Genomic DNA, 13,873 nt, shown 5'->3' with positions numbered 1-13,873 from the left:
ATCACCCCACAATGAGGGCATCACCCTTTTCTTCCATCAGAATGGTGGCAGAAACCTGTGAAATACATCCATTTGTCTTTGTTTCTTGGAAGAGGTTCATGTTATTTTCTGTTTAAAATTAACAAGCCTGGCATTGGTTATTCAAATGCTTTTAGCCCACAATGTTTTAACCCTTCTTCCTTCTAAAAGTAGAAAAGCGTTGCATTACCGAAAAATACCTGTTATTAATTTTTAGACTTTGTTGTGCACAAGGGTATTGTCATTCAATCCTGTAGGCAGTCAAGAACCCAAGTCAGTGCTTTTAGAATCCAAGTATATAGGTTTAAGCTCTGGTCCCTCCACTTACTGATTCTTCAATCTTGAGAAAGTTAATTAACCTCTCTGAGCCTCAGCTTTTTAATCCACAAAATGAGGAGAATCTTAAATCATTACAACCTCAGAGAATTACTATATGCATTTGATGTATAAATGTACTTAGTGTAATACCTGCCTGGCACATCAGAAGAACTCAGCAAATTATAGATATTTTTATTTCATGTAAATACACATATTTCTGTACATAAATATTCATATATACATAAATATATTTATATTTCACACATGTATACACTTTAAGTGTGTAATATATACACATATATATGTAGAAATGCATGTGTATGTAGCTACTTTGAAGTTTCTGAGTTTTAAGCTATCAGATATTGGTGAGGGGAAGTGTTTAGCTAGGAGGATGCCTGTAACAGAGCCTATTTTTGAGCTTCTGCCTGTCATTGCTAACTCAATATTCAACTTACATAGCATTTAAATTCAGTTACTGCTGTCTACACAATTATGGGCTTTCTCAGTATAATCCCTATGCTTCACATCAAGAAGACTGAGTGTTTACTTGAATCTAAATCTAATATAATGCTCAGAAAAATTCAGGTGTGCTTCTTGTCTGAAACGGTGGTAATGTACTTCCAGGTGTTTTACAGAGCTTTGATTAGGATATATAAATTGCCATCTATTAAGGTTATCTTACTTAGCAACCCTCTCCCTAATCCCTAGCCATCTGATGTATCTTTTTATGTGTTACTTGATTTTAATCACAGAAAATAAATGGAAAATAACTTGAGCTCCAGTATCTTTTTATGAGTACACCAACGTAGCATATATCCAGGTTTCCTCTAAAATTTCAGTTTTATAGTTCCCTCGAGGTTATTGAAAAAAGAAGTTTCATTATTATATTCTCAATATAGAATTCACCAAAAAATATTAAGTTGAAAAAAAGAAAGAAATGCAGAGGCAACTGTATTCCAACATAAACATTATTTACCACTTCTTATTGTCTAAATATGCAAATAAAAACTAAAATAAGGAATGCTTCTCTGTTGCTTTGGTAGTGGATAAAATAATTTCAACAGTAGTCTTTTAAAAATCTGTTTGGTAAATGTGTTTTCTGTAAAATGAGTTATTTGGTTTTTGCCATTTACATGGAAAATTGAATGTAAAAATAAAATAAATGTGAATGTGAAAATGAAAGCCTTACAAAAATTCCCCTGAGTGAAAATCTCTGACTTGGAGGTTTGACTGAATAAATTATTTCTGGGCTTTTGAATTATTAATCTTGGCTACATGATATGCAAATAAGACTGTACTAACCATGTCCAGCGGCACAGCGCTGGGTCAGAAGCTATATCCAGCTGCTGGCAGAGTTTCTGTGAAGTGATCAGGTCTTCCAACAGAATGGTAAGCTGCATGGCCAATTGTGTCTCTCAGTGTATAAAGTAAGGCCAGATATCCTTCTAAAGGTGGCCTGTAAGCAATTAAGGTGTTAAGAATTAAGTGTTTAAATTAATTCTTTATAAATAGATGTAAAACAGCAAAAGAATAGAAAAGGAAGTCATTATTTATATCTCTACATTTATTTTTCAACAAATTAACTTCCTTGTTTTAGTTGTCAAATACTAACTTTACTTTCTTCAAAGGGATTTATTATATTTGCTAATGTCTCAACAATTTATATTTCAACAAGAATAGTAATCGAATTTACTTAAATAAATATAACTACTTATGGGGAAAAAATTGAAGTTCCTAAATCATTTGAAACAATCATGTATTTTATATGTATATAAAGGTTTTTTATATGTATGTATTATATTTATAATATATGTGTATTATATTTTTATTTACTAAATATATTTTATATATTTAAATAAATATATAAAATAGATAAATATATTGTAATATAAATATATATATATTATGAAACAGAGTTTCACTCTTGTCACCCAGACTAGAGTACAATGACATGATCTCAGCTCACTGCAACCTCCACATCTCAGGTTCAAGTGATTCTCTTGCCTCGGCCTCCTGAGTGGATGGGATTACAGGCCCCCACCACCACTATGCCAGGCGAATTTTTTTGCATTTTTTAGTAGAGACAGAGTTTCACCATGTTAGTCAGGCTGGTCTCAAACTCCTGACCTCAGGTGATCCGCCTGCCTCAGTCTCCCAAAGTGCTGGGATTACAGGCATGAGCCACCGTGCCCAGACATAATATTTTTATGTTTAGAAAATAATGTATTAGAGGGAATTTTCAGGCATCCTAAAGATTAAATTTAACAAATATGTGTGTGAAAATTATATTATCCAAGAATATAATTTACTTAGGAAAAATAAAAAATTGTAGAAATCATTTATATTATCTTCTATAACTTTTCAAGATGTATGTGGTATTTTTAAAGAAATTAATACACAATTATGCCATACTATTGCCTTTTAATATCTTAATTTCTGGTGTAATGTATGGAATGCATAAAAATAAAGTTATCAATGTTAAATTATTCTATCTTTTCAGTGTGAATATGTATTTTTACTCAAATTGCTTTGTAATAGAAAAAGTAATTTGTTAAAAAAATTCTCATATTACTACGTAAATTTGCCTTAAGGTAGTACTTAAAGGTAAAAATTTTACAAATATTCTTTGTTTAATTGTGATGACTATAAAAGCAAACAATTAAAAAGCCTAGAAACTATCAAATATATATATATTAAAGTAAATTTCAAAAATGCCACATCTTCAAAAGGCTGAATATATTTAAAGTAAAAAACATTTTCAAATTAAAAACGAGTAAGAATTATTGATCTGCTTATGTGAGTAAATTAGGTATTGCTTCCAGTTCAATAATTCTAACAGTTTCAGATATATTTTTGGACTAGGAACTAATGATTTCACTTTAATTTCTGATCTTAAAAATAAAAACCTGTTTAAAATAATTCATCCAAATCAGTTACAATTCATCACTACTTCCATTTCCTAAAAATTAAGAATATAACCACTAGAAAGCAGAAGAGAGAATTTTAAAATTTCATGAAGAATTTTCTCTTCAGTTGGAAGTTTTGCTTAAAAGAGCAGCTTACTTCATATGTTTATAGAATCGTGATGCCACACTAAAAACATACCCAACTACAAATATATCCAATTTGAAATATGGTACCTTCACACTTGTATATCCTGGTGAAACTAAATTGGTCTGCAAATATTGGACATCTTATATTTATAAAACCATAATCTATTATTAAAATTATGAACTTGGAAAAAAGAATGAAACAAATGTATCAAAGAAAGACTATAAATCATCATAAAAAATCTCAATTTTGTAAATATAAATTGAAATAAATATTAAAGTGTAGAAGGGTACCCAAATATTAGGAGTGGTCTGTTTACAGACAATTTTTGTTTCTTGTTTTTGCCTATTTGATTTTTTGAGTGTTACACAACTAACAAGAATTTTGTACATACATTTTTTTAAAAGTTGTTTTTTAGAAAATAAGGAAACAGCTGTATGAGAAGCAAGGCAAATATGATGATTTAGCCATTCATTTTTCTTATTCCAGCTCTGGTATTCTCCACCCCTACTACTCCTTCAATCTCCAACCTTCTGGACTACTGTACAGCAGAATGCTCCTTGACTTTTATGTGACCCCTCACTTACCTGAGTGTTAGTTACAGGAAACTGGGAAGACTTTGTGGCTATATTTTCCTTCCATTGCAGTCAAATCTTTCTGCTGTGCACAATACATAAGCTACTAAGATTAGCAGTGCTGACTAGGCAGAAAGATAAACGTAATGACCACAAAAAAAGGAAATGCAAAAACGAAACAAATTTCTTGTGTCATAGAATTTTCTGTGTCTTAATTTTCATTTGAATTTGTGCACCAGCTTTTTGAGTACCCCCAAAACAACACAAGAGTTCTGAACTAAGGCCTTAGAAGGTCCAACATTTAAACTTGGGCAAAGAAGGATTAGTCCACAAAAGAGCCTGAACATGGAGAAAGGAGGAAAACAAGGAGATTTTTTTTTTTCCTGCTTTCTGTGACATATTTGTTACAAAGACAGGAAGAGAGTGCTTCCAGAAATGGAAGTGGACTTAAATACAACTGCGACTAAAGATTAATAGTGAAAACTGACCATTGAGCTAAACAATGAAGTTTGTTAATATTTTAAACAGTCTATTGACATTTTTGCTGTATTTCTAGAAATTTAAAGTCTTTAAAATCATCAAATAGATGCCTATTTTGAGAGAAAAAAATGATGGGAGATTTAGATAAAAAGAGAAAGTGCATAATAAAAACTACCTGAAATCTCATCAACAGAGATAAAACTATTAAACACTTTGATGCATCTCTTCCTAGACTTCTTATGTTTATTATTTTAGGTGTCATTTCTTAATTAAATGCTTAAATTTAAAAATTTATCCTTGAAGATAGATATTTTGTTTTACCTTGTACAAATGTGTTTCTAAACTACAGCTACTACTACTACTACAATTGCCAGCTTTGAATGCTTATACACAGTGTTGGTTTTCATAGTGAAATAGAGCAATGAGCTTAATTTGGTTGTCTTGCTACTTATCTGGCCTTGGATAAAATACTTATAAAATGCTTTGCAAATAGGTGTTTATATTCATCTTTTCACTCAACAAGGATTTATACACCACCTATTACCTGCTGGTCACTGTGCCAGATTTGAACACTAAAAAATGAGTAAGACAAAGTTGTAAAAAATTCTAAGAAGTTTAGTATAAAACAGTAGCATAAATGGGGGGGATCTAGTTTAGACTGAGAGTCAGACAACCTATCTTGGGAAACCTACACTTGAACAGAGGCAAGGTATCACAGAACAAAAACAGCAGTGAAAAGAGATTCAGACAGAGGGACTGCACATTAAGAAGGCTCTCTCTGCATTCAAAGAGCAGGAGGAAACAAATGAGTTAGGAGGAGAGTAAGGCCAAGCAAAATTGAAGTGGATACAGGGGCTAGATCATGCAGACCTTGATGTCCCCCTTAAGGATTTTAAACTACATTCCTTGGATAGTGGAAAGGAAATTAAGGGTTTTGATCAGGGACAGCTATATGATCCGATTTTGAATTGTAGTTTTTCAAGACTGTTTAGTTATAATGGTAAAGATGAATTGATGAGGGCCAGAGAGGATGTGAGGAGACAATAGGAGACTATGACATAGTGCCAGATAGAGATGAGAGTAGCCAGGACTGAAATAATAATGAAAGCTATGGAGCAGGATTGATAGACTTGAGAAATATCCAGACATTACAGTAAACAGACTTGATAATTTATTCATTACTGGTGTTAAGTTTTAGATGACTTTGAGGATATTGCTAGATTTTTTGTGGTGAACACCTGGGTACATGGGAGAACCATTTACTGAAATAGGTGAATATGCTACAGGTTTGGTAAGGAACTTGGAGAGTTTAGTATAGGATTTCTGGAAGCAGAGATGCCTAAGAGAAATCAATTAACGGCAATAAAAAACTAGAGTTTTTAAGGCAGATCTAAGCCGGGCTGGAAATCTGGGAGTTGTTGATGTATAGTTGGTCATTAAACCTCAAAAATGAATGAGATCATTCAGGCAGAATATATGGAAAGATGGAGCCCAGAAATTAGCTTTGAGTTACTCAACACTTAATGCTTGAGCCAAGAAGACTTGGGCCCCAAAAGTGCCTGCAAAGAACAACCAAGGAGAAAGAATGAAAACTAGGTTATTGTCATGTCTCAGAAGACAATGGAAGAGTGTTTCTGGAAGATGTAGTATGAAAAACAACTGAGAAATAAAATAAGACTAGTGAGAAATGATTATTGGATTAAGCAATGTGGAGGCTACTTGTAGGACTGGTAGATCAGAAGCCAAATTGGAGTAAGTTTAAAGGGAATGGGGTGTCAAGATGTTAAAACACTTAGTGAGATGGCTCTTTTCAGAAATCAAACTATGAAGAGGAGAGGAACATGTGAAACTAGGGAGAGTTGTTTATGTTGCTCCAGTTATGTTTAAGACTGAAGAGATGAGAGTGTTTAAATGCTAATTGAAAAGATGAGATGAAGACAGAAGATGGAGAGAAGGATGCTAAAAAGTCAGAAAAGAGGAAATAATGGTAGCATAGGAATGCTGAGAATTTGCGAATGAGTTGGATCTAGCGTAAGCTCAACAAATGGTCTCTATCTCAATGAACCAGGAGGCAAAACTATTTGCTAATAATGAGTAAGGCAGAGTAAATGAAAAGGCTTTTAAGAGATTAAAATATATCAAATGAGAGAAATATGGAAATATTCTGGCAATGTGAGATAACAGTAGAATTAGGCAACCTTGAAGATAGAGTGAAACCAATCTGCTTTATTCTTCAGCAGCATTCTGTGTCTGCTGCTTCAGAAAGTTCCCATTCAGCTTTGTCTGGAATTGCACTTAGTGGCAGGTTGCCATAGAAGAATTCAAAGGACTCAGAAAAATGTATGTTGTTTTAAAGAAAGTGATTAAAAATAACTTTTCAAAATATTCAACTTATCGTATCTACAATTCTGTGACTTATTTGCATAAATAAAACACTCTCAAAATAACAATGATCTTTAAAGTAAACCACTTGAATTTGACAAAAATACATATGAGTTTTCCAGATGCCTTATAGTAGGAAAGTCTACTGAATTTTGCATGCTTCCCTTAAAAAAGCGGTTTAGGTGCATTTATTCTTATTTTGTTCTGGTTACCAAAATTCTATATTGAAAGAATTCTTTGATTGCAAGTAATACTCCAAAGCCTACTTGACAAGGAGGATTTTAGGACATTTTATTTTTAATCTTGGGTTTCCTCACTAGAAATAAAAATATTTAATATTTAATAATGACAATTCAATACATTTTTCAGATAATTCAAGTTGTTGAAATACCCTATCCAATCACAATCTGGTCTCATGATGAGAGGAAAAAGTATAGATTAGCAAGACACTTGAGGTTTGAATAAGTCAGATAGCTTATTTCCGTGGTACGTATTCAGAAGGCATTAAAACAAAGGTCTTTTACTAAGCATGTGACCGAGGCAAGTGCTATGGTCTTAATATTGGTGTCTCCTCAAAATGTATGTTGGAACCTAATAATATTAAAAGGTAGGGCCTTTGGAAAGTGATGAAGTCATGAGGACTCTGCCTTCATGAATGGGATTGGTATCCTTGTGAAATAAGTTGAAGGGAGCTGCCTTGCCCCTTCTGACATTTGTTGCGAGGACGCAACAGCCATCGTCTTTGAAGCAGAGGGTGACTTTTCATCAGACACCAAATCAGACACCTTGATCTTAGACTTTTCAGCCTATAGAACTGTGAGAAATAAATTTCTATTATTTATAAATTACCCAGTCTGAGGCATGTCATCTTTCAATAAATCATGACCAATGTTAATATTACTAAGATTTTCTGTTTCATATTTTCAATTTTAAAAAATTAAGTTTTAAAACTGGAGTTGTATAATAGTTTATGAATTTAATACAATAAACAGAATTCTTTGACAATATGGAAACAAGTAAAAGCTTAAAATAGTGAGACTGAAGCTTTAAAGATTCTTATTTCCTCTTCTGGATTACAGTTTAATTCAGTTTAACTCAGCAGAATTTGTTGAACAACTACGGTACGCTGGGGACGGTGGTATGTTGGGAGACACAAAAGTGAATTCAAAATTTTCTCTTCATTTATTTGATCATACTTCCCCTCTGTTTCTTTGCTGTTTGTCAAGCCCTCTATGGGTCTTTCCATATTAATGCCTTTACATGTGCTCTTCCTTATTCCTGAAACACTTCTTGCAAATATAGATATGTCTCTTTCACTTTCTTCATTGAGGTTTCTATTTAAATGTCATCTTGTATAAAAGCCTTTCCCTTATTACCACATGTAAAAAATAACTCACTACCACCCTCCACCCCAAAATTTTCTAACATTTTTACCTTATATGTTTTTATTCATAGCACTTATCATTATATGGCATCACTTATTGTTTATTTCCTGATTCTTCCCAAGAGAGTATAAATTGTTAGAGATTAGGAACTTTGATTTACTCACTGCTGTTATCTCCAGTGCCTGAAATTATATTCAGCACATAGTTGAAAGATATTAAAAAATACTTGTTAAAATAATACATTAATGACATATATGTGTATCTATATGTATATGTATGTATGCTTTCCTTAGTAACTTACTTCCATAGTTCACCATTCAATGTTTTTCATTGTTATTATGTTCTGCACAGTTTTGTCACTAGTCACAGTCTAGTGTTTAATTCTTATATTCTCTCTCTTCTTTAGGCATGGAATGCAACTTGCAAAAATTGGCTGGCAGCAGAGGCTGCCCTGGAAAAGTACTACCTTTCCATTTTTTATGGGATGGAGTTCATTGTGGGAATCCTTGGAAATACCATCGTTGTTTATGGCTACATATTCTGTCTGAAAAACTGGAACAGCTCTAATATCTATCTCTTTAACCTCTCTATCTCGGACTTAGCTTTTTTGTGCACCCTCCCCATGCTGATGAGGAGTTATGCCAAGAACAACTGGATATATGGAGACGTGCTCTGCATAAGCAACCGATATGTGCTTCATGCCAACCTTTATACCAGCATTCTCTTTCTCACTTTTATCAGCATAGATCGATACTTGCTGATTAAGTATCCTTTCCGAGAACACCTTCTGCAAAAGAAAGAGTTTGCTATTTTAATCTCTTTGGCCATTTGGGTTTTAGTAACCTTAGAGCTACTGCCCATACTTCCCCTTATAAATCCTGTTATAACTGACAATGGCACCACTTGTAATGATTTTGCAAGTTCTGGAGATCCCAAGTACAACCTCATTTACAGCATGTGTCTAACACTGGTGGGGTTCCTTATTCCTCTTTTTATGATGTGTTTCTTCTATTACAAGATTGCTCTCTTCCTAAAGCAGAGGAATAGGCAGGTTGCTACTGCTCTGGACCTTGAAAAGCCTCTCAACTTGGTCATCATGGCAGTGGTGATCTTCTCTGTGCTTTTTACACCCTACCATGTTATGCGGAATGTGAGGATCACTTCTCGCCTGGGGAGCTGGAAGCAGTATCAATGCACTCAGGTCGTCATCAACACCATATACATTGTGACACGACCTTTCGCCTTCCTGAACAGTGTCATCAACCCAGTCTTCTATTTTCTTTTGGGAGATCACTTCAGGGACAGGCTGATAAATCAACTGAGACACAACTTCAAATCCCTTACATCCTTTAGAGGATGAGCTCATGAACTCCTATTTTCATTCAAAGAAAAGCAAGGTGCTTATGAAACAGATTGTTTTACAAATGCAACTGTAGGCTTGCTTTAACTTGCAGACATCAATCAGAGAGTGTTACAGATTTAACCTTTATCTAAAGACAAGTTGTACCCAGAGTATGTGAAAAGAATGGGATGACAAGAATGTATTGATTTCTTCCTCTAATAATTGAAAGGAGTTGGACTGCCTTAGGTTTGGGCATGCAACTCAAAAATGCTAGATGTTATAAGACTTTCTCAGTCAGTGAAAAAATGCAAGATATATAAAGCAACAAGTTGTCTGCACTTGATCACTTGTCAGATTTAAAAAAAATTGTTTTGGCAACATTCTCCATGTTATTCCTATTTACATGATCATAGAACTTTATGTGAGAACTGAATAGCAGAAGATATATTATTAAATAGTTTTTAGAAGTTGTGCTGTTAAGCAAATTTAAAGTCAACAGTAATGATGATTAAGAAAGCAATATAATGAGTTCAAGGATATCTGTGTGATATATTTTTGTTTTGTATTCATCATGAAGGGGGGTAGTTTTATAATTTATTCATCCTTTTTTGTTGTATGGTTTATAGTGGAATCTTAATTTAAGTTAAAAAGAACCTAAGAAGGTAATTCAACAAAAGTAGAGAATATGTTTGAGTTTGTCAGGGAATTTAGATATGAAAATACTAGAGAGATGCACTAAGGATATTTGAAAAAAAAATTTTTTTTCCTGATAGGCACTTTGTGCCTATCAGGAAACCCAGAGCAAAACAGAACAAAAGTGAGTACATTGTTTTTATCATGATTTTGCCATCTGGCATTTTATTATCATAATTGGACCACCAGTGCATGAAAATATGTTAAAGTTCATTAGCTTTCTGCTCTTGATTTAATAGTGAACTTTAAAGTATTTTAATGTCATAAACCAGCAAATAAGGAGAAATAAACTGATAATGGTAGATTCATTGGGATGGTTTTCCCTTTTGGAGGGAAAGTCACAATTTTTCCCCATGATCCTCCATTTTTTGTAAACACTGGGCTAATTTACAAGGACAACTTTATCGTAGCAAGAGCAACTCACATCTGGAGTGAGCCTTGTTTTCATGAAACATTACTGTAAGACTATCAGAGAAAATATTTCAAACAAAATTTACTTTATGAAATTATAAAACATGAAAATATTTGTGTGAATATTAATCTGTATTATCCCAGATTGGTTAATGAGGCACCATGTTATGCCACAACACAAATGTAAGGGAAAACACGGGTGCTGCATTAGCTTTTTGAAGTCAAACAAGTATCACATGATAATTCACTGATATGCAACATAAAGTGTCTGTGGCCACATGTCTAAGTTCCTTTCCTTTATATCATTAGCGATAAGGAGTGAATAATGTGAAAGATAAAATAAGCATTATGAAAACAGAGACATAAAATTCCACTGTCCTTCCTGTTCTGGGAAGTAGTCTGACATTTTTAAATACCCAAATTTTGCCAACTAATATCTCTAGACCTCAAACAACTGAAATACTATAAAAATGCATTACTCACAAAAGATTTTCCTTACATCATACTGGGCTTTGAGATATTTTCTGCCATGCCTTGTCTTTGTATCAATATTTTAAAAATTTCACTGTAATTTTATAACTGCCTAATAACAAACTGAAAACAGAACTTCTGAGTTTCCTCATCAGAAAGGGCCTTAGGAAAGAAATATTCACTCACTTCTGCAAACTTGGCAATATGTTATTTAACTTTAATTTATATTTTATGCATGAATTTTACTTGTAAAGATGAAATTACATTTGCTTTCCCTACTCCCAAACTCCAAGAAGTCACAGGGATGGACTATTTCTAATAGTGCAGTAAAATATTTTTCAAACCATAAACTCATGTGTATATATATTCTATTTTATATGTCTGCATTTGATCATTGGTCAGATTGTTAAAAAAAAAAACTATTCTGGCAACATTATCTATGTTATTCTTATTCACATGATCCTAGAACTTCATGTGAAAACTGAATAGCAGAGATATATTATTGAATCTTTTAAATATATTTTTAATAATATAGTTTAAAATAGTTTTAGTATATATATTTTATATATATACACAAGTTTATGGTTTATATATGTAATGTATATATATTATATATATAAAATAATATGGTTAAATATTATATATATGAGCTTATGGTTTGAAGAACACACACATACACATAGATATATATATCTTGTAACCAAGAGGTTAAGAAATTTTATAGCACATTTTAAAATTCTTTTCTTCCTCAAATCTATCATGCGATAACTTAATTCTTAACAGACTTTAGAGCCCTACACTAAAATTATAAGAGTGAGTTCATTTGTTTTTTGTACTGTGTAAGTGTAACAATCATAAACAATAAACAGTAGAAATTCTTTCTGGGTTTATGGTTTTCAAAGGAAATAATATTGAGCTTTTGTATTGTGTCTTTTATTTGACCCCCTGGTATCTTCAGAATGATGTCTAAACTATTGGATCCAGATTCTGCAATCTGGACCCACCTACTCTTCTTACATTATCTCCTATTACGTTGTCACAAACCATGCCCTATAGCTAAAGATTGCTGCTTTAGTTTATTATAATCAGAACTTCCTTCACTTTGTATACCTGATGCTAATCTTGGCTCCATCATACCTGCATATATAAAAATTCTAAACATCTTTCAAGGTTCATCTCATCTGTTATTCCTTCTCTAAGCTTGTCCTTATATTCTCTCTTCCCCAAATCTAAAAGTAAAACTTTCTACCACTGGGGCTTCAGAGACTTTTAATACTATTTATTTGAAATTCATTATTTTTATTATAGTCATTTAGATTTAAGTCAACTCCAAGGTCTGTGAGTGGAAACTTGTACCTAATTTTTTATTGTCTTCACAGCAGGGTATTTTTTAAATTATGGTTTATTATGTCTGAATGTCTCAGAACAAACTCAAAATCAATGCTTCCTTTCAATGTGCATAAGCAAGCTATTTTCTGTCATCATTACTTTAATAAGGAACATTATTTTATATGAAGAATAGAGTGCATATACATAAACCCATGTCCCAGTTGCCATTGCACTGGCTCTCATATTTTCCTCTAGGCTTTTGAGCATAGTTTTAATGAACATTTGAAATCTATGTCTTCTAGTTCCAAATCTGAGTCATCTTGGAGTTCACCTTCATTGGCTGCTTTTTCTCTTAAGTATGGGTCATAATTTTCCTGTTTCTCTATATGTCTAGTAAATTAGAATTATATTCTAGATGATGAACCATATGTGGCAGAGATTCTGGATTCTGTTACATTCCATCAGAGTATTGATATTTTGTATATGCATTTTCAAATGTACAAGTATACGAGAATAAAAATACTATTTTCTCAGACCTGCCTACAATCATGAAGGGATTCTTCTTTATGTGCCTATAACAATGTAAATTAGGGAACTCCCAGGCAATAGGCCAAATAGGAACAACTCCTGTCTGCAGCTCCCAGTAAGACCAACATAGAAGCTGGGTGATTTCTGCATTTCCAACTGAGGCACCCAGTTCATCTCATTGGGACTGGCAAGACAATGGGTACAGCCCAAAGAGGGTGAGCAGAAGCAGGGTGGGGTGTCACCGCACTCAGGAAGTGCAAAGGGTCGGGGAACTCCTTTCCCAAGCCAAGGGAAATCATAAGGGTGCCTGTTGTGAAGGACAGTGCTATCCATCTCAGATACTACGCTTTTCCCAAGGTCTTCTCAACTCACAGACCAGAAGATTCCCTCAGGTGCCTATACCACAGGGGCCGTGGGTTTCAAGCACAAAACTGAGTGGTCAATTAGGCAGACACTGAGCTAGCTGCAAGAGTTATTTTTGCATCCCAGTGGTGCCTGGAATGCCAGCGAGACAAAACCATTCGCTACCCTGGAAAGGGGGCTGAAGCCAGGGAGCCAAGTGGTCTAGCTCAGCGGATCCCACCCCACAGAGCCCAGCAAGCTAAGATCCACTGGCTTGAAATTCTCACTGCCAGCACAGCAGTCAGAAGTCAACCTGGGACACTCAAGCTTAATGGCAGGAGGGGCATCAACCATTACTGAGGCTTGAGTAGGCAGTTTTCCCCTCACAGTGTGAACAAAGCCACCAGAAAGTTTAGACTGGGTGGAACCCACTGCAGCACCACAAAGCCACTGTAGCCACACTGCCTCTCTAGATTCCTCCTCTCTTGGCAGGGCATCTCTGAAAGAAAGGGAGCAGCCCCCATCAGGGGCTTATAAATAAAACTCCC

At 33.9% G+C, this 13,873-nt stretch overlaps 1 protein-coding gene across 1 annotated transcript; it reads left to right on the top strand.

The window, feature by feature from the left end:
- Window positions 1-1,642: 1,642 nt before the first annotated feature.
- On the top strand, window positions 1,643-11,667 carry SUCNR1 (succinate receptor 1). Its single transcript, XM_032262992.1, has 2 exons — window positions 1,643-1,725; window positions 8,616-11,667. Exons 1-2 carry the CDS (start codon window positions 1,723-1,725, stop codon window positions 9,567-9,569), a joined length of 957 nt encoding a protein of 318 aa, XP_032118883.1. The 5' UTR covers window positions 1,643-1,722; the 3' UTR covers window positions 9,570-11,667.
- Window positions 11,668-13,873: the final 2,206 nt, after the last annotated feature.

This window comes from Sapajus apella, unplaced genomic scaffold (genome assembly GCF_009761245.1).
Source record: "Sapajus apella isolate SASKATOON/1434 unplaced genomic scaffold, GSC_monkey_1.0 scaffold4, whole genome shotgun sequence".
Classification (NCBI taxonomy): domain Eukaryota; kingdom Metazoa; phylum Chordata; class Mammalia; order Primates; family Cebidae; genus Sapajus; species Sapajus apella.
Note: the sequence above shows the minus strand (reverse complement) of the source record. Positions and strands in the feature narration are given on the sequence as shown.